Here is a 26892-nt window from a genome sequence, read left to right on the forward strand (position 1 = left end):
AGTCAGTGACTTCTAAGGTCTTTCAATTTCTAAATCCATAAGCCTATAGATAGCAGAAAGGACAGAGTCCCAGCTGACGATCGTCTTGAAAAGGTTGGAGGCTCTATAAGGGTAGAAAAGGCAACAGATATGACCATTGTTATGAAGATAGACTCAGTAGAACATGGTAAATGACTCGAGACTGGGGTTGAAGGAGAGAAAAGACTCAACTCAAGGTTATGAATCCAGGTGACTGGAAGCCTGAGGGTGCCATCAACAAAGATTAAAGGTTTGGGTGAAGAGGAGTGGGAAGTTGGGGAAAATAGACTGATTTGTGCTTCACTTGCAATGTTGATTCAAACCAGAAAACACTTTTGCAGAAATGATTTAAGTCAGAGAGGCATTGTGACAGAGACGAAAGAGGGATGGCCATAGATTGAGGAAGACGAGGATTCAAGTCTTCCTCTCCTCCAGTGAATTACCCATCAGGACCAATTTCTTACCGAGAAATCAGAAATGTTATTATGAGCAGACAGGAAGGACAGGAGGTATTTGAATCCTGGAACCACATTATCTTCCTTTATGCTAGGTAAGCAGGTAGGAGCTGACAGACATTGTAGACTTTGGAAAGCAGGTTATACAGAGTTCTGAGAAAGGAGAAGGGGATCGCCTCCCTTAGAACCTGATAATGAATCAACAGATGTCTGAAGAGGCCTTGGAGTCTTCCCTGAATGAAAGCAGACAAGAAGCCAGAGAGGAAGCTAGAGAGGAAGGAGGAGAAGCAAAGCACTGCAAAAAATAGAAAAATCCAGTGAAAAAAGGACAGGACACCAGTGTTCAGTGCAGCAGAAAAGTCATATCAGAAACTACATTAGAAGGGAGTAAGTTAAAAGTCAGCAGGAGCAAATTCGATCTGGTGCAGACCACTCCTTAATGGGAAATGAACAGATAATGGAGGAGAAGAAAGTTGGAAATGAAAGTTCCTGGGAAAGGCAGCCAAATTCCGGGGAAAGTCCTTTCCCTTCCCCTGGTCTCAGTTTTCTATTTCTATAAAATAGAGAAACTGGATGAGATGACTTCTAAACCCCCTTCTACGTCAGAATTGGCAAGATACAGTCCTGAAGGACCAATATTGTCAAGACAGATTTGCTCTAAGTATGTTTTTGGTCCAGAACTGGAGACTACAATGGGGAGGGAGAAAGAGATATTGACATTTCTTTTAATGTTTAATCTAAGGAAATCAACCGATCATATACGTTCAATGTCTCTTCCAATTATGTTTTGCCTCATGAAATTTATTGCTTCCATGAGGAAACAAATACAAGGCACAGGGCTGTCAAAGCTGCCAGATTATCAGTCTATAGACCTTGTTCTTTCTGAGGGATCGTGGACTTTGCAGAGATGGCCACAGGCCTCCAATCTTGGTACTGGGCTCTGGTGGGACTGGCTTGCTGGGCTGCGTGCCTGGTCTTTGTCAGAGGGGATAAGCTGCTGGTGGTCCCCATGGATGGCAGCCACTGGCTCAGCATGCGTGAAGTGGTCCAGGAGCTCGGTCTGAGAGGCCATGAAAGTGTCGTCCTGGCACCGGAACTGTCCCTTCACATCAGGGAAGGACAATACTACACTCTCAGAACCTTTCCAGTCACTTTCAGCAAGGACGTTTTTAATGATATGATGCACAATCATTTCCATCAGGTCTTTAAACCAGAATCTTTCCTGAAGAGATTTTTTGATATGATTATAGGCATGAAGAAAGTCAGTGACATGTACGTTGGCTTTTGTAAGGACTTACTCTACAACGAGAATCTGATGAAATCCTTGGAAGATGCCCACTATGATGCAGTTTTAACTGATCCCGTTGTGCCCTGTGGTGCCCTGGTGGCACAGTATCTGTCCATTCCCTCTGTTTATTTCTTGAGAGTAATTCCCTGTGGTTTAGATGCTGAAGGTACTCAGTGCCCTGATCCATCTTCCTATATCCCCAGATTGGGCACAAAAAACACAGACAGGATGACATTTCTACAGCGGGTAATGAACACTCTATACTTTTTGCTCCAGAAGAGGCTTTGTCATATCGTATTTTCACCTTTTGAAAGCTTGGCTTCAGAACTCCTTGAGAGAGACATGAGCATGAGGGATATTCTGAGCCATGGATCTGTGTGGCTTATGAGGTCAGACTTTGTGATGGATTACCCTAAACCCATCATGCCAAACATGGTCTTCATTGGGGGCATCAACTGTGCCAGTGCCAAGCAGCTCTCTCAGGTTGGTATGGGACATGTTTGCCAACATTGCAGGTACCACCCAGTGGGTTAATTAGAGCATCGTGTTTCTGAGAGAAAATTGGGTACATTTTTAATTACTCCCTAAACTTTTGCTGTCCCAGAATGTGCCATGAAGATTGCCTTGTAAGGTTTGTGACATTTTCTGAATTAGGGAGAACTGTGGGGTTGGCTTGAGGCAGAAGGATATGTCTGAGTGGTTTTGTTTGCAAACATTTGCTGCCAGGATTTGTCTTCTCATTGCCTCTAGGTCTCCAGTCTTTCAGGTCCTTAGTAATGAGGAGACATGATTCTGCCACTGACCCACTATGTGGCTGTGGTAAAGGGCTCTGGCTTCTTTTCAGTCAAATGAGTCAACAGCCTTACACAGGCTTGGGCTTCTTCTATGAGTCCTTGAATTGTTGGTCATAGGCTCACAAACTCAAAGATTGAAGGGACCTCAGAGACCTTCTAGTCTGTCCCCACATTTTACATATGGTGAAAGGCAACCTGGCTTGGTGGATACAATGCTGGACTTGAGGTCAGTCAGAAGACTTGGATTCAAACATTTTCTCACTCTGTGATGCTGAAAAAACCCCTCAGTGGACAGAGAGGCCACTCTCTGGGCCTCAGTTTCATCATCTGAAAAATGAACCTGGACTCAGTGACTTCTAAGATCTCTTAGTTTCTAAAGTGATGAGCCTGTAGTACTGAGGGCAGCAAGATAGCACAGTGGATAGATGCCAGGTGAAGAGAACCTTGTCAAGGCTGGAGGTTCAGTGAGTGGAGAAAAGGCAAGACATATGACAGTTGATATGCGCACAAACTCAAGAAGACGTGTAAAGTGACTGAAGACAGGGCTTGAAGGAAACGAAAGACCCAACATATGGTTAGGAATTCAGGTGACTGGAAGGTTGGGTGTGCCATCAACAGAGAAGGAAGGGTTTACATGAAGAAGAGTGAGAAGGTAGGGAAATAGACTGTTTTGTGTTTCAATTGTAATGCTAATTCAATTCAATAAACACCTGTAGAGAAATGATTTAAGACAGAGATGCAGGGTGACAGATAATAGAGGGGTAGCCATGGAATCAGAGAGATGAAGGTTCAAGTCTTCTTCTGACCCAAGGAATCACACATTAAGGCCTGTTACTGACCAAGAAGGCAGAAATGTCAGTATGAGCAGGCACGAAGGGTAGGAGACACTTGGGTCCTATGTCCACATCATCTTCTCTTTTATGATAGGTAAGCAGGTATGGTCGGGCACACACTGTAGACTTTGGAGAGCAGGTTGCAAAGACTTCTGAAGAAAGAGAGAGGTATCCCCTCCTTAAGGCCTTGTAACTTAACAGCAGATGGTTCAAGGGGCCTTGGGGCCTCCCAAGAATCAAATTTAGATAGAACACCAAAGAGGAAGCTAGAGAGGAATGCTGAGAATAAAAGTAGCATAGTATATGGAGGGAGAAATCCAAGGAAGCAGGAGGAGACACCAGTGTCCAATGCAGCAGAAAAGTCAGGTCAGATGGGAACAGAAACCACATCACAAGGGAGGAAGTAAGAAGTCAACTGGGAGGAAATTCAATCTGGTGCAGACTACTCGTTATTGTTGTATGTTTGTTCTTCGTTTTCAAAGAGGACCATGACATCCGGAAGATGACTTTCATGATTTTCAATTAACTTTGACTTGAGTGAGGGAGGGCTATGCAAGGTCACCAGCCTCACTTTCTCCTCCAAAGACATCTTGGTCCAGTAGCCAGATATTCATCAGGATGACTGCAGATGGCCCAGGATGTAGTGGGAGACCAGAACACTCTGGGCAGACAAGTTCTTGGGCATGTTCCTTCCGTTCTCTTGGCCGCAATTGTCTCCTCTGTACAATAGGGAGGTTGGATGAGATGACTTCTAAATCCTCTTCCACCTTGCGACTTTGGAGGCTATAATCCTGACATAAAAGTGTAGTCAAGACAGTTCTGTTCTGAGTATGTTTTTGGTCTGGAGGAGGAGAGATCAGTGGAGAGGGAGAGAGAGAGAGACTGAAATTTTTTTTAATGATTAACCTGAGAAAGTTAGTCATGTAAGTGGAGAGAAGAAAAATCGGCCTTTCTCACAATTACCTTTTGCTTCATTAAGTTTATTACTTCCCTGATTAGGCAAAGATAAGACACAGAGTTGTCAGGGCAAGGAGCATAGCAGGGTTTACAGATCCTTATCACTCTCATGGGCTCTGGACATTGTAGAGATGGCCACAGGGCTCCGATCTTTGCCCTGGGTTCTGGTGGTGCTGACTTTCTGTACTGCCTGTTTGGGCTTTGCCAAAGGTGGGAAGCTAGTGGTATTCCCCCTGGACGGCAGTCATTGACTCAGCATGTGTACAGTGGTCCAGGAGCTCAGGCTCAGAGGCCATGAAAGTGTGTTGGCACCAGATCTGTCCATGCACTTCAAGAAAGGACAGTCCTACCTTTTGACGACCTTTCCAGTCACTTTCATCAAGGACCTTTTCCACGAGATGATGCACAGTAGTTCTAATAAGACATTTGATCCAGAAACTTTCGTGAAAACACTTTTTGATATGACTACAACCTTGAAGAATGTTACTGATATTTACCTTACTTTTTGTACAGACTTAGTCTATGAAAAGGAACTGATGAAGTCCCTGGAAGAGGTCCACTATGAGCAGCTGTAACTGATCCCACTATTCCCTGTGGTGCCCTGGTGACACAGTATCTGTCCATTCCAGATGTTTATTTTTTGAGAGGACTCCCCTGGGGGTTAGATGATGAAAGCATTCAGTGTCCTGACCCGTCTTCCTATATCCTCAGAATGGCCACAGAAAACACAGGCCAGATGACATTCCTACAGCGGGTAAAGAATGTTCTATACCCGTTGGTGCAGAAGGTCGTGTGCCACATGATTTATTCACCTTTTGCAAGTCTAGCTTCAGAACTCCTTCAGAGAGAAATTAGTATAGTGGATGTTCTGAGCCATGGATCTGCGTGGCTTGTGAGGATAGACTTTGTGATGGATTACCCTAAACCCATCATGCCAAACGTGGTCTTCATTGGGGACATCAACTGTGCCAGTGTCATGAAGCTCTCTCAGGTTGGTATGGGATGTGTTTAGCCACTCAGTGGGGTAATTAGAGCATCTTGCTTCTAAGAGAAAATTTGGCTACATTTGTAATTAGTATCCAAACTTCTGGTGACGCAGGATGTGCTGACAACCAGATTGCCTTATAAGGTTTGTGACGTTTTCTGAAATAGGAAGAAATGTGGAGTTATCTTGAGACAGAGAGATATATCTGAGTGACTGTTCACATTTTACCATGATTTTCTTGTGCTCTCATTGCCTCCAGTCCACTAGTTTTTTCAGGTCATTAGGAATCAGATCTGGTTCTACTAAAAACCAATCGTGTGGCTGTGAGGAAATCGGTCTGACTTTGCAGTTTGTTTTCATCTTTAGTCAATTAAAGGAGCCACAGTAGACAGACTTAGGCTTTTTCAATGAGTCTTTGGGTCCTTGTTCAGAGATTGGGTGGCTCATGGATTGAAAGGATCTCAAAGACCAGCTAGTGCCTCCCTACATTTTACATGTGATAAGAGGCAACCTGGTATGGTGAACTGAACACTGGACTTGAAGTCATCAAGACTTGCATTCAAACATTTTCTCACTCTGTGACGCTGGGAAAGCCACTTACTGGACAGATATTCCCATTCTTTGGGCCTCAATTTCATCATCTGAAAAATGTGAATAGTCAGTGACTTCTAAGGTCTTTCAATTTCTAAATCCATAAGCGTATAGATACTCTGTGCCAGCTGACGACCATCTTGACGAGGTTGGAGGCTCTGTAAGGGTAGAAAAGGCAACAGATATGACCATTGTTATGAAGATAGACTCAGTAGAACATGGTAAATGACTCGAGACTGGGGTTGAAGGAGAGAAAAGACTCAATTCATGGTTATGAATCCAGGTGACTGGAAGCCTGAGGGTGCCATCAACAAAGATTAAAGGTTTGGGTGAAGAGGAGTGGGAAGTTGGGGAAAATAGACTGATTTGTGCTTCACTTGCAATGTCGATTCAAATCAGAAAACACTTTTGCAGAAATGATTTAAGTCAGAGAGGCATTGTGACAGAGACGAAAGAGGGATGGCCATAGATTGAGGAAGATGAGGATTCAAGTCTTCCTCTCCTCCAGCGAATTACCCATCAGGACCAGTTTCTTACCGAGAAATCAGAAATGTTATTATGAGCAGACAGGGAGGACAGGAGGTATTTGAATCCTAGAACCACATTATCTTCCTTTATGCTAGGTAAGCAGGTAGGAGCTGACAGACATTGTAGACTTTGGAAAGCAGGTTATACAGAGTTCTGAGAAAGGAGAAGGGGATCGCCTCCCTTAGAACCTGATAATGAATCAACAGATGTCTGAAGAGGCCTTGGAGTCTTCCCTGAATGAAAGCAGACAAGAAGCCAGAGAGGAAGCTAGAGAGGAAGGAGGAGAAGCAAAGCACTGCAAAAAATAGAAAAATCCAATGAAAAAAGGACAGGACACCAGTGTTCAGTGCAGCAGAAAAGTCATATCAGAAACTACATTAGAAGGGAGTAAGTTAAAAGTCAGCAGGAGCAAATTCGATCTGGTGCAGACCACTCCTTAATGGGAAATGAACAGATAATGGAGGAGAAGAAAGTTGGAAATGAAAGTTCCTGGGAAAGGCAGCCAAATTCCGGGGAAAGTCCTTTCCCTTCCCTTGGTCTCAGTTTTCTATTTCTATAAAATAAAGAAACTGGATGAGATGACTTCTAAACCCCCTTCTACATCAGAATTGGCAAGATACAATCCTGAAGTACCAGTATTGTCAAGACAGATTTGCTCTAAGTATGTTTTTAGTCCAGAACTGGAGACTACAATGGGGAGGGAGAGAGAGATATTGACATTTCTTTTAATGTTTAATCTAAGGAAATCAACCGATCATATACGTTCAATGTCTCTTCCAATTATGTTTTGCCTCATGAAATTTATTGCTTCCATGACGAAACAAATATAAGGCACAGGGTTGTCAAAGCTGCCAGATTATCAGTCTATAGACTGTTCTTTCTGAGGGATCGTGGACTTTGCAGAGATGGCCACAGGCCTCCAATCTTGGTACTGGGCTCTGGTGGGACTGGCTTGCTGGGCTGCCTGTCTGGGCTTTGTCAAAGGGGATAAGCTGCTGGTGGTCCCCATGGATGGCAGCCACTGGCTCAGCATGCGTGAAGTGGTCCAGGAGCTCGGTCTGAGAGGCCATGAAAGTGTCGTCCTAGCACCAGAGCTGTCCCTTCACATCAGGGAAGGACAGTACTACACTCTGAGAGCCTTTCCAGTCACTTCCAGCAAGAAGTTTTTTGATGACATGATGCGCAATAATTTCCATAAGGTTTTTGAACCAGACCCTTTCCTGAAGAGATTTTTTGATATGATTATAAGCATGAAGAAAGTCACTGACATGTACGTTGGATTTTGTAAGGACTTACTCTACAACGAGAATCTGATGAAATCCTTGGAAGATGCTCACTATGATGCAGTTTTAACTGATCCCGTAATGCCCTGTGGTGCCCTGGTGGCACAGTATCTGTCCATTCCAGCTGTTTATTTCTTGAGAGGAGTTCCCTGTGGTTTAGATGCTGAAAGTACTCAATGCCCTGATCCATCTTCCTATATCCCCAGATTGGGCACAGAAAACACAGACCGGATGACATTCCTCCAGCGGGTAAAGAATATTCTATACCCATTGGTGCAGAACACGGTGTGCCACATGGTTTATTCACCTTTTGCAAGCCTAGCTTCAGAACTCCTTCAGAGAGAAATGAGTATAGTGGATGTTCTGAGCCATGGATCTGTGTGGCTTGTGAGGACAGACTTTGTGATGGATTACCCTAAACCCATCATGCCAAACATGGTCTTCATTGGGGGCATCAACTGTGCCAGTGCCAAGCAGCTCTCTCAGGTTGGTATGTCATGCATTAGCCAGCGTTGCAGATGCCACTCAGTTGGCTAATTTCAGCATTTTTTTTTCAAGAGAATACATGACTGTGTAGTTATTTAGCTCTAAAAGGTAAGATGATCCAGGGTGGTCCCATAAAATCATTTTAATTTCTATGGAAAGAAATTAGAGATGATGCTTAAGATGGGAATAGTTTGCCTGAAAACCACTTTTTGTGGTAATTTCTTTGGTTTTCACTGATTTTACTACGAAGTCTTTTGTGCAATATGAAACCATGAGACCTGCACCTAGAACAGGTGCTGTGTAGCTGTGTGACATTAGGCAAGTGAACTTACTTTGCCAAGTCACACCCCTCTGCCTGCACAAGTGATCCCCTTCCATCCTTCCTTCTCCAGCATCTTCACCCTCTTACGAATCTTCCAGATCCTGGCTATCAGTTAATTCCCTATTGCCCACAAATATGCCCATCTCTCCACCTTCTCCAAAATATCCTCATTTTATGTATCTATCCTTATTGTCCTGTGTATCTCTGGTCTTCCTGTGGCTAAACTCCTTGAGAAGGTCACCCACAACATGAGTCTCCACTTCCTTTACTCTCAGTCTTTTCTTAACTCTGCAGACTGGATTCTCAATGCATCTTTTAATACAAAGTTCCCTCTCCAAAGTTACAGATGATCTCATAATGGCCAAATCGAATGGCCTTTTCTCAGTCCTCATCCTTCTTGACTTACCTCTCTGCCATCTTGGATATCATCAGTCATTTTCTCCTCCTTCCTGCTCTCTTCTTTCTAGACTTTCATGACCTTGCTCTCCAGTTCCCCTTCCCACTTGACTGCTCCTTCTCAGTTTCTTTTGCTGGATCATTGTCCAGGTCATGCCGACTTGTCATAGGTGTCCCATGAGTTTCTGTCCAGAGGTTCTCTTCTCCCATTCTATTTCATTTCATGATTTCATCACTTCTCATGGTTTCCAATATTATCTCTATGCTGATTCTCAGATTACCCAGTCTTAACCTCTCTGCTGATCTCTATTCTCACTTCTCTAACTGCCTGTTGGATATAGGAAACTGGATGTCTTACAGATATCCTAAGCTCAGCATGTCCCAGACAGGATGTCCTATCTGTCTCTCCAAACCATTCTTTCCTCTTGACTTTCCTGTTACTCTGTTATTCTCAAGGGCACTACTATCCTCCCAGTCTCCCAGGCTCACAGCTCAGATGTTATCCTTGACTGGTAACTTTCTTTCAACCCCAACCCTTTTGTCAATATGGATAATGCCAAGTCCTATTAATTTTGTCTCTAATATTTCTCACCCTATATTGTCTTGCTGATATCTCTCCCCTTCTCTTTTCTCAGGGGCAGACCCTCCTCACTTCACTCCTGGACTTTTCATAGCCTAATGGTTGGACTCCTTGCCACAAGTCTATCCCCACTCTAGTCCATACTCTTCTCAGCTGTCAAGCTAATCTCCCTAAAGGGCAGGTGGGACTATATCACCACTACCACCACCACCACCATCCTCATGCAGTAAAGACCAGTGACTCCCTATTTCAAGATCAATGGTCTTCAAAGACCTTTATCACCTGTTTCCTCCCCTCACCTTTCCAGTCTTCTTACACCTTACACACCTTCCCAAGTCTCTTCAATCCAGAGACATCAGCCTCTCTGCCCTTCCTCCAACAAAGAGCCCTCTCTCCTGACTTCCTCTTCACTGATTCATCCCATGCCAGGAGCGCCTTCCCTCCTCAGATTTTTGCCTCCTAGATTCTGAGATTTCCTTCAGGTCTTAGCTGAAGTAAATCCCACCTTGTGCAGGAAGCCTTTTCAATACCCCTGAATTCTGCTGTCTTCCATCTGCCAGTTATTTCCAATGTATCTTGTTTTGTTTGTGCATAGTTCTTTTTATATCATCTCTACCATTAGAAAGCGGGGTCATTGAGAGCAGGGACAGTCTTTTGGGCTTCTTTGTACACCTAACATTTAGCCCAGTTGAAAAAGACCTTCTCAGTCCCAGGATGTACATTTTTAAACAGATCTGATTTTTATGGAGCAAAATCAGTCAAGCCAATTCAGCTCCTCTGGGCTCAGGTCAAAAGGCTCGGAGGAGTCTGGAGCCAGGGAGGGAGGCCATTTGGTATAAGCAGGAACACAGCTTGGGATTGAGTCATACCTCTTCCACTTAGTCACCCCTACACTAGTGCCTCCATTTCCTCTTCTGTAAAACGAGGCCATAGGACTCAATGACTTCCTTACCTCCCACCAAGCTCTGAAGGCCTATAACCTTAAGTCAGATGGACATTCAATTGGTCAATTGCTATCTGGGTTTGCCTGACCTCAGACTTGGGAAGAGAGTGCCATTGCTATTTTAAAGCTGAGGATCCTTTTTGTGTGCTTAGAGGGTAGGATCAGGTTTTGTTTTTAAATAACGGCATCCACCCAACCTGCTAATGCAGGTCCTTCCCTGCTGCTCCCTTCACATCTACCATTTACAAATTTCCATCATGCTGGCATACTTCTTCATCAGGTCTGGTGAGAGAACAATTATGTTAATAATAAATAGCTTGCACCACAAAGCACTTTGTATATATAATCTCATTGGATCCTCACAACATTATGTGAGGAGAGTGTGATAATTATCTCCATTTGCACAAGAGGAAACTGAGGCTGAGATAAGTGAAAAGATTTGCCAAAGCTAGTAATTGTCCAACCTTGTCCTCCTGACCCAGGTCCAGCCCTCCAGCCCAACTGCACCACCCCCAGCCTCTGGCTGGGTGAGACTTGGAGGATAGTGGCCAGAGGGAAATGATTAACCAATGAACTTCTTATCATTCCATGACTCTGATGAAAGGCTTCTTGTTTTTGTATCAGTACTAGAATATTCTTTGGGGTGGCAACTCCCTCTACTTAACCAGTTGGCAATTCCTCCTTCACTCTTAGCCTTAGATAACTGTTTCAGGCACTGAGGCATAAGGGACAGGCCATTATGAACTGCCTCCTACATGCCAGGCACTTCACTGAACTCTGGTGCTCATGGGAAGGCAAAAACCACCCCTGTCCTTTAGAAGTAGAGACTCTCATGGGAGGAGACAGTGTGCAGATAATGAGGCACGTTCAGGATGAATGCAGCTGATAGAAGGCAATGGGAGAAAGGAAGAATCCATACCTATGAGAGGGGGAGGACAGAGGAAAGCCTCCTGAAGCAGGGGAAAGGTGAACTGAGACCTGAGGGATGCCAGGAAAGGCAAGGTTCTACCAGAGAGTCCTGCCCAGAACTAGTGATGAAGGCTGTACTCTGCACTATCTTATCAGACTGTGGGTGGAGAGGCCATCCCCTAGAGAGCTACAGTGGGCTACAGGACTCATGGATGGGGAATCCTCTTCATTCAGGAAGTGGTCATTATTTCCAAGGGCTCATGCCATTGGCTTGTTGGACACTTTCCGAACATCATTTCCTAACAAAATCCTTCGTGGTTCTACTATCTACATCTGAAGGCCCTTTGAGTGATGGCCTCAAAGGCTGGAGGGTCATCATGTTGGAAATGTGTGTGTATGTGTGTTCATGCTACCTTTGCCCTATGCTACCAGCACATGAACCTTCTTGACATTTGGCATCAGAGAGAATAAGTCTTCCTAACTTTTGAACCACATAGTATGGATTTTTGTGAGGGATTGCTAAATAAGCTTGTTCTATGCAACAAAGTACAAAGTTTTCTCTACAGTGAGATGGGTGTTGGCACTTTTTAGATCATATGGACACTTACCCCATATTTACCAAATATCAGGAGGGTCGTAGGATTTTATTTAGTTAGAATGTTGCAGCTCCTCCCCACTTCCCAATCCCCAGGGAAAATCACTAACTCAGAAACATTTCCATTCAGAAGCATGGAGAACTAAAGTCAATTCTACCGATCAGTAACCATTTATTAAGCTCCTGTTGTATACCAGGCATTTTACTAAGCACAGGGGATACAAAGAAAAGCAAGAACTCCCTGCTTTGAGAAGGCTTGAAGTCTAATAGGGAGAATGAGTCAAATACACATAAACCAGTATGTAAAAGCTGTATACCCATACACTTACTGTGTGCCAGCTACAGTGCTATGTGTGGGCATATAAAGACAAAACCAAAATGGACCCTGTCCTCAAAGACTCATTTTAATCAAACCAGCTCCACTACCAAGCATTTATTTGGTCCTTACTCCTGGTGCTGGGGATGTAGATACAAAAGGGAAATAATTCCTGCCTTCAAGGAACTTGTGTTCAGTTAGGAAGATAGATTAAGTATGTGCAATATGCAAAAAGGGGGGTTGGAGAATGGTCCCACCCATGCACACAAAAATGGGACTGGACAGATCATAACTGGGGGTATCGGAAAAGGCTTCCTGAGTATTGACTTAGCATCATTGTATACGAAGATCAGAAGGGCTCAGAAAGACCGTCTGTTCCTTCTTCTTTTACACAGGAGGAAACAGAAGCCCCCAAAGGACTGGGTGTGCCACTGTGCAGAGATGTCAGGGATTGTGATCAACAAGTTCTCCTTAGTTTCCTCAAGATAAGGGGCAGGAGAAGGAGAACTCTCTGTACAAAAGTGTTTGAAACCAGAACAGGAAAATAACTAAATTACTGGGTCATATGTTCTTCGGATTAGTTATAAATTGTAACCAATGTGCCCTGTAAGAGATGGATTCTTTCGAGTCAGGATCCTTGATTCTAATGGGTTTGAGAGAAATACTTTCAGAATTAGCATCATGCACAAACTACAGGGCGGCATTGGTGGGGGAGACATACGTCATTTCATCAGCTAAGGTGCTGATACCATCAGTGGAAAATGCCTCCAATTCTAACCTTCATCCTGTTGATCTTCTCAAGGGACTTAGATGTTCAGTGACTTGCCCAAGGTCACTGAGTTTGAAATGTCTGAAGTATGATTCAAACTGAGGTCCTGGTGTCTCTCAGATTAGAACATTATCCACTATGCCCCTAACTTGGGAGGTTTAATTCAATCAAACAGAGAGGTAGTGTGACCCAGTGGAAGGTATACTGGATCTGGTGACAGAGGACCTGGGTACAAATCTTGTCTCTACGACTTTCTTACCTGTGTGACATTGGGCTCATCGATTCAGCTCACGTGTAATATAAAGGAGCTGGACTACATGACTTCAGTGAAAGATCCCTTTCAATACCAAATCTATGATCAGAGGATTCCACCGTAGATTCTTTACTCTTTGGATCTGATATCTTGGTTGCTCTGTGTTTCTTACACTTGACCAAGAATGAAGAGCTACTAACAGCTACCCTTCCCTTAATTTTGGGATACCAAATATCAAATACCAAATACCCTTCCAATGCAGAGGTTGGTAGGGCATCATCAGTGAGCTGACATTGTATGAGCAGATTTTCACAGAATGTCAGGCCACCTCCACAAAGGGCTTGCTCTCTCTCCAGGATTCATGGAACCACATGGCAAGAACAGTTTGCATGAGAAGCTGTGAATGAGTTGTGATTGCTGTTATTGCAGAAGAATATCTACATGGATAAGATCATACATTGACAGAATCTATGGCAGTGTGGGGGTGGAAAACCATGGCGGAGCATGCCCACCGTCTTTGGTTACCTTGACATGGGAGGGCACTTAGAATCCCCAAGCACCTTTACCACTCTAGCTTTTAAAAGCAAATGCCTTATTCTTTGTAGTTTATCCTTTATCAATAAGGGCAATCATGGGGCTGGGCTAAATATTAACTTGCTATACAGATAAGTTGAGCGTAAGGAGATAGAGAATTACAGATCAAAGCTCTTTGATCTAGAGAGAAGCAGCTTGTAGCAAATGGCAGACTGAGGGAGAGATGACTGTGCAACATTCTAGCACTCTAGGACTCTCATTTTGGGTGCTCTGCTGGGGGTTGGTAGAGGGAGGAAAGTTGCTGGTGATTCCAGTGGATGGCAGCCACTGGCTCAGTATGCATGGGACCCTTCAGGAGCTGTGGGTCAGAGGACATGAAATTGTGGTGATTGCCCCTGAAGTGACTGCTCTTATTCAAGAAGCTGCATTTTATGAGCTCAGACGGTATCCAGTGCCCTACCAGAAGGAGGATCTGGAGGCCAGCTTTGAATGGATTAAAAAGGATACCTTCCAGAAGTTCACAGTCTGGGAGACGTTTTCTAGAACAATGGAGAGGATGAAAAATAACTCTGATTTGCTTTTTACTGCCTGTTCCCACTTGGTCTACAATAAGGAGTTGATGACCCACCTTAAAGACATGTACTTTGATGCTGTCTTCACTAATCCCTTCCTTCCCTGTGGTCCAATTGTAGCCAAGTACCTCTCTCTGCCTGCTGTCTTCTTTGGGCCTGAAATGCCATGTAGTCTCGACTTGGTCAGCACTAGGTGCCCCAATCCCTCCTCTTATATCCCAAGAAGCTTCTCTGGCAACAGAGATCACATGACTTTTGGGCAGCGAGTGAAAAACATGTTGCTCACTGCAGCCCAGGTGTTTCTCTGTGATTTTGTCTATTCTCCATATGAGCATCTCGCTTCTGAACTCCTTAACAGAAAGGTGACCACTGTGGACCTTCTGAGCTATGGATCAATTTGGCTATTGAGAAGTGACTTTGTGAAAGAGTATCCCAAACCAGTCATGCCCAACATGGTTTTCGTTGGTGGCATAAACTGTGTTTATAAAAAGCCATTGTCTCCGGTGAGTATTGGAGCAAATCAACTCCCTTTCTTTTGAGCTTCTCAATCAATCAAATACTTTTTCCAGTGCCATCTACAAGCCCAGTACTTTACTGGGCACTCAAGATACCAGTACAAAAATGAGAGCGTCCCCTGACCTCAAGAAACTTATAGCCTTCTCGGTAGGTACAGCATAGTCACAAATAAGTAAATACAGGATATTTATAGAAAAAAAAGAAATAGGTATAATTTTCAGTGTGGGGATATTGAGTGGCCCTAAGAATGAACTGGGGGAATCCAACGATGTGGAGTTTAAGCTGAGTCTTCAACAGAGGATGAGCAAGGTAGTCTAAGATGTGTAGGTAAAGAGATAAAGAAATCCATACCCAGAGGGCACACTGCACAAAGGAATGGAAGCAGAAGAGGAGATGCCCTGTCTGTGCCACTGTATGCCAGCATAGTATGACATATGCCAGTCTGACCTTGAGTAACTCCATTGGATTGATCATTAGCATCTTCCGTAATAACATCTCACACTTGCATTCTGCTTTTTCATTTTCAAAGCACTCACACTTAATTATCATCACTCTAGGTTCTTGCAATAGCCCTGGCAGGTCACCAAGCACAATCAGTGGTATTTTACACATCAGTCAACCAAGCCTTAGAGAAGGGCGGTGATCTGACCAGGTGCTCAAAGTTAGTCAGTGACAGAACAAAGGCAAAATCCTGGTCCAGTGCTCTCCCCCCAACCTCTCTGCTCCCATATGCTATTTTTCCCTAAGAGAAAAATTTTCTGACTTGACCGAGGAATTGGCATACTCCTCTTTAGTGTGTTAAGAGCATTAAGATGACAGAAGACAAATTGGACAATTTAGATTCTAGAAAATTAAATGATTTCCATAAAACACCAAATATAATAAAAATGTTTAACATATATGTATTATATAAATTAGGGTGCCCATATTTTTCTGTTGGGACTTGGCTCAGTGCTGGGCATGGAGGGAGAACTCAATAAAATATTGTTGACTTGTAATAAGTAAGCAGGAAGTAGGGGCCAATCCAAAGAGAAATCTAGCATCAGCAATGGTGGCAAACTACTGGGTAAGATATAGAAAGTATACATGAACAGAATATTAGACAGTTGTATTGGATAACCTTGGAAGTCTCTTGCAAAGCCTATGTCAAAGGTTCTGGCCACAAAGACATAAATGCCAAAGATTGTGCTGAGCTATTTGATGAAATGAATCTCAAGAAATTGGAGGGCATTAATTTTCTATAATCTAAATTGTTCAGTTTGTCTTCTGTCTTCTCTCACTTCAGCTATAAATTATTTCCTTATCCATGTATCTCTTCTTTGCTCCTCTAATTCATATATGATATTTATGACCTTTCATGCCCAGATCACATACCCATTTGGAGTTTCTCTTGTGTGCTGTGAGGTCTTAGTCTAAACCTAATTTCTGCCAGACTGCTGTATAGTTTTCCCAACAGGTCCTGTCACATAGTTTAACTAGAGTCGTTGGGTTTACCAAACCCTACATTACTATGTTTGATTCTGTATGTTGTGTACTTAACTTGTTCACTGATCAAGCTCTGTTTGGAGGAATCATTGCCAAATTATTCTGATAATTACTACACTATAATATAGTTTGAGATCTGGTACAGTTAGACCTCCTTTCTTCATTATTTAACTTGTTGACCTTTCATTACTCCATATGAATTTAGTTATTCCTTCTAACTCTAGAAAATATTCTTTTGGGAGTTTGATAGGTACGAAATGGAATAACTAAATTAATTTAGGTCATATTACCATTTTATTATATTGGCTCAACCTATGTTTCTCCAATTATTTCAGCTTGTATTTCTTCAAAGAGTGTTTTATAGTTAAATTCACAAATTCCCAAATATTTCATAGTTTCTGTAGTTATTTTAGAAAATTTTCCTTTCCTAGCTCTTCCTGCTAGATTTTGTTGATTAATATAGTACTAACAATGATTTACATGGATCTATTTTATATGCTCAAAACCTTGCTGATGTTGTTAATTATTTCAATTAATTTTTAGTTGACTCTCTAGGGTTGTCTAAGTACATCATCATATGACCTGTAAAAGGAATAATTTTCTTTCCTCTTTGCACAAGCTAATCCCACCAATTTCTTTTTCTTGTCTTATTGCTAGAGCTAACACTTCCATCACTATGGTAAACAGCAGTAGTAATAATGGGCATCCTTGCTATTCCCCTATTCTTCTAGGAAAGGATTCTAACTTTTCTCCATTATACAATATTTTCTTTTCAATTTAGCAAAATTCTACTGACTATATTAAGAAAAAGTTAAGCTATTCCTATAATTTAGAGGTTTTTACTGGAAATGTCAGTGTTGGATTTTGTCAAAAGTCCTTCCAGAATCTATATAATTATATGAGTTTAATAATTTATATAATTAACAGGGCTAATATTTGTAAATATGTATAGTACTCCTTATGTTGAATGAATAGTTTTCCGGGTATAACCAAAACCTAGTTATAATGTATCATCTTTCTAATATGTTGCAGTAGCCAACTTGCTGATTTTTTTTTCATCAGTGTCCATTAGGGGATATCAATCTACACTTCTCTTTCTTAGTTTTATCTATTCCTGGTTTAGGTACCAAGACCACATTTGCATTTTAAAAAGAGACTGGAAAGATGTCTACCTTTCAAATAGATGTCAAATAGTTATGCTGTATTGAAATTAACTTTTCTTTGAATGTTTGATAAATTCATTTTAAAAATCCATCTGTTTCTAGAATTTTTTATCCTCTGGAAGTTTGGTTATGTCATTCAATTTCTTTTTTCTGACTCTGAGTGATTTAAATATTCTATTCCTATGTCAATCTGCATATATTATGTATTTATAAGAATTCATGTATTTTCACTGTTAGTTTCTTTAGCACATAATTAGGTAAAATAATTTCTGATGATTTCCTCTATTTCTTCTTTAATTGTTATAAGATCTTGTTTTCCATTTTTGACATGAAAATTTGGTTTTCCCCTCTATTTTTAATCAAGTTAGCTGTTTATTTTACTATTTTAAAAAATCATCAATTTGTGGCTTTATCAAATCAGTAGTCTTTTTTCAATCTTATTAATCTCTTCTTTAATTTTCAGAATTTCTACTTCATTTAGTGGGAGATTTTTGCTTGGTTTTTAAACTTCATGATTAATATCCAGAGTACCACAATCCTCCCACTTACATAGACTTGCAACCTGGTTGTTACCTTTATTCTCTCCTTAACTCACATTCCATATCCAATTAGTTTTCACACCCTCTCAATTTTACCTTTATATTCCTCCTTCTCTCTTGTAACACTGACGTCACTTGCTGAAGTCTGTCATCATCTCATACCTGGACTATTACAGAAGTCACTGGTTGGTCTCCCTGCCTCAAATCTCTCCCCATTCCAATTTATCTTCACTCAGATACCAAAATGAAGGCTCAAACATGTCACTGCCCCATCACCATTCAATAAATTCCCGAAGACTCCTTACTGCCTTTAAGATCAAATATAAAATCCTCTCTTCAGTCACCTAGATTTGGTTCACACCTGAAGATAATGAAGACAGCCCCCATCCTTTGACCTCTCACAAAGGGAAAAAACAGGGCAAATGGGTGCAGGCCTTCCTATTGTCATGGTTTTCCTGCCCTCTGCTGTTGAATATCTGCCCATCATTGGTGCATACCATTGTACTGCTTTCCCAGAATTATGGGCCTGCCTAGGACAGTCCTCACTATCTTACAAGTCCCTTGACTGTGTTAATTAATTAATTAATGATATTACTGTGCCTTACAGTTTCCAAAGTGTTCTCATCCAAATTTGGTTGAGATATACCTCTCTACACAGTCACTCCTCCACAGCTAGTCAGTCAGTCAGTGAACAAGCATTTATTAAGCACTTACTATATTCCAGGCACTACTACAAAGAAAAGTAACAACAATCACAGTCTCTGCCCTCATGGAGCTCCCAAGGGGAAGACAAACAACTGTGTACAAGCGAAATGGATACGAGATGGATTGGAGGTGATCTCAAAAGCAAATCACTGGAATTAAAAGGGACCTTAGATACCACCCTGCACCCCCCCCCCCCCACACACACACATACACATAGTTTCACCTTGGGACATGATTATGTACAAATGACTGCTCTGGGTTACTGGGATAGACTTTGATTCAAATTCTGACTCTAGAACTTCTACACCAGTGGTGCATTAACTGGATCTTCTCTGAAATATTTCTGGGAGACCACGGACAGGCATCACTCAGAGAAGGTGTGAGAGGGCTGTGATTTGCCCTGACAGAGGGAATTTCCATGCTGATGCAAGCTAGGGCCCAGAACACCTCTTCCATTTCTGAAAATCTCAGGGGAGGGAAAATCAGATAAGACCTATGAAGGCCCTAATGATGAAAGCTGAGAGAGGTCGTGTTGACCAACACATGACCTTGTGTGTCTGTCTGGGCATTTACCAACAGTATTGGCCTGGCTATTGAGCTCTGGGATTCAGGCCCAATACTAAGCCAGAAACCAAAGTACAGGACAAACCACAATGACACACTCCATAATGCCTCCTTCTATAACTGCCACGGGTCTTTTGGGGGATCTTTGCAGGGATCCACCATACATCTGGCCAGTCACCCTAAACCACTCCTATTGTAAGTATCCAAGTAATTATTAAACTGCTTATAATCATCCTGGAGCTCCCAATCTCAGTATCACCCTACCCTCCCAAAATGGGGGAACTGTGAATATCCCCAGAGGAGACAATATTTGTTCATCCTCCCTCTGGGGAGCTCTAACTTCTACCATGCAAATCTCTTCAATTGATTGTTTGGCTTCCTGGTTAAATATTAACTTAGATCAGCTTCTGTAGCAGGAGAAGTACTGAACGAAGTATTTTCAATGTACTAGGCAAATGTCGACTAGGTGGAGACATGTCAGGAGGACTGAAACCTCAATATATCCTATTCCTTTGGATTTCTTGCTTGGCATTTGCAAAGGGGGGCAAGCTGTTGGTGGTTCCACAGGATGGCAGTCACTGGCTTAGTATGCATGGGGTCCTTCAGGAGATGCATCGAAGAGGACATGAGATCATGGTGGTTGCCCCTGCAGTGAGTCTCTACATTACAGAGGCGCCATTTTATAACCTCACACAGTACCCAGTGCCTTTCCACATGGGAGACTTGGAGTCCCACTTCCGTCAGATGAATCATGAAGTTTTTGAGAAATTACCATTTTTGGAACATTTTTTCAAAACAATGGAGAGAGTAAGAAATGTCTCAACTTTGCTTCTGTCTGCCTGCTCACACTTGGTTAACAACAGAGAGCTGATGACTCACCTTGGTGACAATCACTTTGATGCTGTTTTCACAGACCCTTTCCTACCCTGTGGCCCAATTGTAGCCAAATACCTCTCTCTGCCAGCTGTCTACTTTCTACATGGATTGCCATGCAGTTTAGACTATCGTGCCACCCAGTGCCCCAATCCTCCTTCATATGTTCCTCAAGGGTTATCAGTGAGCACAGATCGCATGACTTTTTTGCAGAGAGTTAAAAACATGCTGTTAAAAATTCTATCTCAGTTCTTTCTTTGTGAATTAGTCTACTCCCCATATATGCGTCTTGCTTCTGAACTCCTAAAGACAGAGGTGACTGTTACAGACCTTCTGAGCTATGGTTCTATTTGGCTTCTGAGAAGCGATTTTGCAAAGGACTTCCCCAGGCCAACAATGCCCAATATTGTTTTCATTGGGGGAATAAACTGTGCTTACACAAAACCATTATCTCCGGTGAGTATTGGATCAAGTTCCTCCCTCTTGTTCAAGCCTCCTCACTCTGAGAACTGGACTAGTTGATGATTTTATTGTGCTTTTTACATTTTATTGCAGGTGCTTCTATGTAATTTCAGTTTTGCTGTGCAATAACTTGAAGAACTATTTGGGTAGGGGGTCATTATTCCCGTTTTACATATGGACAATTGGGCATCAGATGTGGAAAGTTACCCCTCTAAGGCTGTATGGACCAGGGCAAGAAACAGAGCCCAAGTCCTCTGGCTTCCCTGCCAGTGCCTGACACTGTGCTGCCTTCCTAGAAGGTGTTGTCCTGATTCAGGCACTCTGAGGCAGTAGGTGCTTTCTCCCCTCCTCCCTTCATGGCATGGTTTGTTTGTGAATACATGTTTGATCTTTATGCAAATAGTTTGGACATTTTACTGAATTTGGTTTTGGTGGCAAGATTGTACTTGTTGTTAGGTTGTGTCTGACTTTTTCTGACCCCATGGACCACAGTGCAATGGACCTTCTATCCTCCACCATCTCCCAAACTCTGTCTAAGTTCATGATTGTCATGCTCTTTCTGCATCTCAACATTTGCCTGCCCCTTCCCTTTTCTGCAATCTTTAGTAAGAGCCTCTTCGTTGATCTTTCTTTTCTCCCTACCTCTTAGCCAGCCTTCTGGCCATTCAATCAGATATTGGGACATCCCTGAGAGCCAGCACCCAGCTAAGTGTTGAGGAGGAAACAGATTTTTACTGACTATGATTTCATCTTTGTCGATCTGCTGTCCCTTTAACCACATTGCCTTGCTTTTTGCTTTTTCAGAAACAAACTTTTTCTGGGCTCAGAGAAGGATATTGTGCACGTATTGTATGCTGTTCATTAAATTAGATGCTTTTCTCTTATTTTAGGAATTTGAAGCCTATGTGAATGCTTCAGGAGAACATGGAGTTGTGATCTTCTCCCTGGGCTCTATGGTCTCAGAAATCCCAATGGCCAAATCCATGGAAATTGCTGAAGCTTTGGGCACAATACCTCAGACAGTAAGGACAACACTCTGCTACTCTTTTATGTCCCTAGACAAAGCCTAATCCCTGCCCCCTGGGACCCAAAGGGGTTGTCTTCACTAGTCCATGTCATTACTAGGTTTGGAGTTTCACTGTCAAGCTCTCTTCCTCCACCTCCCAGTCAAGGTCCACTGAGTTTAGCCAAAATTCACTCAACTATCCTCATTATAAGTGCATTTTAAAAGTAGCAAAGAACAGACTTTTTTGGATATTTGTTTTTCTTAGATATATTTAGGAAAGGACTAAAGAACTGACTGCTTAGTAAAAATATCAGATTGGACATTGTGGCATCTGTTGAATGGATTAAGTATCTGAATAACCTCATAGAAGTCTAGACTTGAACCTGGAAGATACCTTAGAGATCATCAAAACCAACCCTTTCTCATTTTATAAATGAAGAAACTAAGACCCAGAGAGATGAAAGACTTGACCACTGTCCCACAGGTAGTAACAGAGCTAGGATTAGCCCTTAATTCTCCTGATTCTCCATCCAATGCACTCTACCCACTACATCCCACCCCTAAGTTCTACAAATTATTATCTTGTCATTTTCAAAATACTTTGTACCTTTTATGTTGTATGAATACTCAATGTAATGGTGGAATATTGGTCATCGTTCCAGTTGTGGAGTCCTTCTGTCCCAACTCGCTCATTTTATAGATAAGAAAACCCCAGAGAAGTCCACCCAAGATACATGGATATCAATCAAGTGGCAGTCTGGATTTTGAACCCAGGTCCACTGATTCCAAATACACCATACTTCTTTCTTGTGAGTTAGAAATGACATTCATCCCAAGGCAAAAATAAGGCTTCCTAGGATGTGTCAAAGATGCATGCTAAAGGTATTTAGAACAAGTTATAACTATATATACTTAATATATTTAAATTCCAAAATCTTCAAGGAAATATATGGTCATAACTCTTTCTATCCCAACCCTCCTCCCAATCACTTTAACCTGGGCTACCAAGCAGCTGTAACCTCAGATTCTTCCAAAAACTAGCCAGTGAACCAAAGCATTTGATTTCTTTCTTCAAGTAGGCATATTTTTCCAAACCACATAAATGAGAGATAGGCCTAAAATTAAGGATACATTTTATCTTTCATGGAGTGGCTGAAGACTCCATTTATCTCAAGTCCTTAGTGGTCACTGCTTCTGCTACTAGGCTGAAGTTGCATCATGGGTTTTCACAAATTCTTTACTTTTTACTCCTCCAAGGTTCTGTGGCGGTACACTGGAACACCACCACCTAATCTGGCCAAGAACACCAAACTTGTGAAATGGCTTCCACAGAATGATCTGCTTGGTATGTGCTCAAGTGTACGGTGGGGGTAGGAGGGGTGCCGTATGAATGTGAAAATGAGCTTACAGTGCTGTCTGTAGACTATATCCAAGTGATCATCGGTAGACAGAACCAGGGATAGCTCTAATGGTTTTTAATTGATAAGGTACATGCAGAGTCATAGTTTCCTTCAGGGTTGGGAGGGACTGCCCCCTCCAAGGCCAGTTAATCCAACCTGGACCTCTGTAGGAATCTCTTTAATGGTGTCCCTCACAAGAGACCATTTTTCCTTTGATTGAAGACCTCCAGTGAAGACCTACCCACAACCTCCCAAGACACTCATTCCATTTTGGGAAGGTATCATTGTTTATCAAGTTTCTCCTGGAATCAAGACTGACTTGTCTTTTTGCAAGTTTCTAATTTAGCCTTCTGGATCAAGCAATAAGGACTAATTCCGTTGATCCATGGCCATCCTTCACATGTTTGAAGACAGGATTCATATACCCCTTGGAGTATTCTCTTCTCCAGGCTCAATTTCCCCATTTCTATAATAATTCCTGATGTAGCATGAATTCCAAGACATTCACCATCCATGTCACCTTTTTCTGGATGCTCTCTAGCTTATGAATGTCCATTCTAAAATGTGGCACCTGCACAGAGCACAATGTTCCATACATGGTCTGACAACGGCAGGGTTCAATAATGCCCTGTGAATTTGCACTAGCTTTTGGTTGACTCAAGCATGTAGTTCATGGAAATCCAGACTTTCTTCAGAAAAAAAGATATAGGTGTCAGTGTCAATAGGTTGGACTAGATGGACTAACTCTAAGATTCTCTGATTCATTCAACTCTGAAACTCAAAGAGCTCTGACCATGGGCATGGATTGTGGAAAGGGTCAGATAGGGGAGCCAATAGTTGGCTTTGATCATTACTTTCTGGGACCATAGATGTGAGTCAGTAAAAGGACAATAGTTGGGATTTAATAAGTATGATAATGACTCAAGGTCAAATTTCCTAAAATCAATTAACTTAAGGACTATTTCCCAAATTTGTAAAAATAAAGATCATTGCTGTTATGACATCAAAATGCTTCAGTTCAATATTGATTGGTCCAGCTAACCCATAGGAGTATTTTTATCTTTACAGAAATGACCCTTAAGTAAATTAGTTGTAGTAAAATCACTGTGCTTCCCTAAAGGTGCTATGGGGTACCAGAGAGGGCCTAAAGGGTAGCTAAAAGTCAAACCAAATCAAAGGAGGATTCTGGGAGGGCAAGGAACCATTTTCACCACTGTCCATGGTGTGGTCACCATGGTTAAGACTTATAGACTTGGACAGCTAGGTGATGTGTATAGTAGATAAAGCACTGAGCCTTCAGTAAAGAAGACCTAGGTTCAAACCTGATCTCACTTAATAGCTGGGCAAGCCACTCAACCCTGTTTGCTTCAGCTTCCTCATCTGTAAAATGAGCTGGAGAAGGAAACGGCAAAGCATTCTCATGTCTTTGCCAAGAAAATCCCAAATGGGGCCACAAAGAGTCAGACAGAACTGAAACAACTGAACACCAACAAACAAAGCCTGCCCTAGGGCATGGAAATGGATAAATACTAGAACTTGTATCACACCATCATAGGTGCCAAGCTTCTTTGTGTTCATAATGAAATGAAGGATATTTTAGAAAAATATTCTGATTTCCCACAATAGAGAATAGGAACATTGGTCATTTCTGATGCCTTCAAATTGTGAAACATTCTATTCCCTGAAAGTTAATAGGTTTTCACACCATCGAGGAATTCTTTCTCTATTTTCCTTCCTTAGCTCACCCGAAGACCCGGGCATTCATCACTCATGCTGGCTCTCATGGAGTGTATGAAGGGATATGTAACGGGGTGCCAATGGTGTTGATGCCTTTGTTTGGAGACCAGATGGACAATGCTAAACGCATGGAGTCCAGAGGAGCAGGAATAACCCTGAATGTCCTTGAAATGACATCTGCTGATCTCAGCAAGGCACTGAAGGCGGTTATCAACGATAAAAGGTGAGAGAGCAAGTTCAGATGGCATGGCCATTTCCTAGAGACACCTCTAATACTGTTGTGCCCCTTCTTAGAGGAAACTTAATTTATGCAACTCCAGATTTCTAAGATAAATTGGGAAACATTCATTTCTATTATATTTTTACACTGATAGCTTATGGGAACTCTTTTCATACATTGCTGGCACTTTCCAATGTCTCCTCTCCTAAACCCCAAAAGAACCCTTTCTCACAGCAAAGAAGTACAAGTATTCAAAACAAACATCTCTGAGCAGGAGTGCCCTCTATGACTTCCTACAAGTGGTTCTATTTGACATGTGGTAAAATCTCAAATATTTGGAACTTGATGACCTCCTAGGAATTCCAACTTGTACCTTGGTATGGCTGTAATTGACAACTGGAAATCAGCTTCCATGTATCTCCCCTGCTCCTACTTCCACCCTAGGGAACCAGGAAAAACAAGTCTGGTCTCCCTTCCATGTAAGAGTCCCTCAGACCTTGAAGGAAGCTGTCATGTCTCTCCTAAATCTCTTCTCTAGGCTAAATGATGCTCAGTTCTATCAGCCAATTCACATCCAAGTTCGTTCACCATCCTGACCACCTTCCTCTGTATGTGGTTGACTTGGTTAGTGTCACCCAGCCTGACAATAAGACTCCTGATCCAGCCTGTCCAGGCATGCTCGTTATAAATATTTTACTTGTATCCAGGCAGCCCCTTCCAGTTTTTCTGACCACCATGGCGCACCCTTGAGTGACAGACAGCAAGCTTGCCATCCATAAGACATGTACATGAACTATGGTCTAGTCACATTTTTTCCATCGTCTGATTGGTCTTGTCTCTTCTTTCATCTTCTGTTTGCCAAACAGAGTTTTAAAAGTCCTTTTTTGTTGTCCTTTGAGTTAACCAACAACCTCCTTTTATTGTAGCCTTTAGGGTGCTGCCATGATTCATCCAGGGTTTGGTCACCTTTAGTTTCCTTCATACCCAGTGCCTAGTGCACAGTCACTTCCTGATTGACTGAGCTGAGTGAGTTGATGAACTCCCTATGTAGCCACATCAGGATCTTCAGACAATTCACCTTTTATTCTTCACCATGAAAAGAAATAATTTTTGTTCATTATTTTGAGGTTCCTCTCCTTCTTAAGCTGATTTCCTTTGTAGAATTTTAAGTCATGGCATCTAGCCATTCTTTTTTTTTTTTAAATTCTGAAATTCACTCTCTAAAAATCTTGGGCACCAGGAAGATTTCTGACATTCTATCACAGACACAATAATGAAGCATCCTGTTATGTTTATTTCAATAATAAGATCCCTGTAAGTCATCAGATTAAGATCCAAGAGAATGGTTGTTTCTGAGATTTACTCCACATCTTGAAAGGTCAGCAAGGCAATGGAAAAGTTGCTCCAGCTCTCTGCCTTATATAGGGAGACACTTATAGAAGGTATTAGGGTAACTGAAGTGCACCATTGCTCTACCATCCTGCCATCATACTAGCTTTGTGATTCACTTCAGGAACCCATCATTCTTCTTTCTGGTCATGTAGTCTTCTGCTTACTTTTTCCACTACCCTGCCTCTGTCTTTCTCCATTGGTCCTCCCCAAATGCCCTCCACCATGTTTCATCACCTCAATTTGTAGATTTCCTCACAGGAGCTCATTTCCTGATGTATACTCAGTAAATTCTTGATGAACTGAATTGAATTGAGTATACATTATTTCATCCTCTTTTACCTGCTCTGCTCCATTTGGACAAGTTATATTTTTCCACTAGTATATAAGTCGCATTTCTTTAATTAATGAAACTGCACACTTCTG

General features: G+C 42.1%; 1 protein-coding gene and 2 pseudogenes across 15 annotated transcripts in view; all 3 read left to right on the top strand.

The window, feature by feature from the left end:
• The window catches only part of LOC140525374 (UDP-glucuronosyltransferase 1A6-like), a 148061-nt gene that overhangs the window by 118501 nt on the left and 2668 nt on the right, over window positions 1-26892 (top strand). For 11 of the 15 annotated variants that reach the window (XM_072640729.1, XM_072640739.1, XM_072640732.1 and 8 more), the window contains 3 exons: window positions 21605-21736; window positions 22978-23065; window positions 24861-25080. In XM_072640729.1, coding sequence (XP_072496830.1) covers window positions 21605-21736; window positions 22978-23065; window positions 24861-25080 — 440 coding nt within the window. Of the gene's footprint in view, window positions 1-7339; window positions 8219-14000; window positions 14911-19822; window positions 20709-21604; window positions 21737-22977; window positions 23066-24860; window positions 25081-26892 lie in introns of those variants that run through there. The other 4 variants (XM_072640744.1, XM_072640730.1, XM_072640743.1 and 1 more) reach the window with 4 other exon arrangements.
• Window positions 1381-5358, top strand: LOC140525378 (UDP-glucuronosyltransferase 1-2 pseudogene; annotated as a pseudogene).
• On the top strand, window positions 4477-5357 carry LOC140525382 (UDP-glucuronosyltransferase 1-2 pseudogene; annotated as a pseudogene).

This window comes from Notamacropus eugenii, chromosome 2 (genome assembly GCF_028372415.1).
Source record: "Notamacropus eugenii isolate mMacEug1 chromosome 2, mMacEug1.pri_v2, whole genome shotgun sequence".
Taxonomy (NCBI): domain Eukaryota; kingdom Metazoa; phylum Chordata; class Mammalia; order Diprotodontia; family Macropodidae; genus Notamacropus; species Notamacropus eugenii.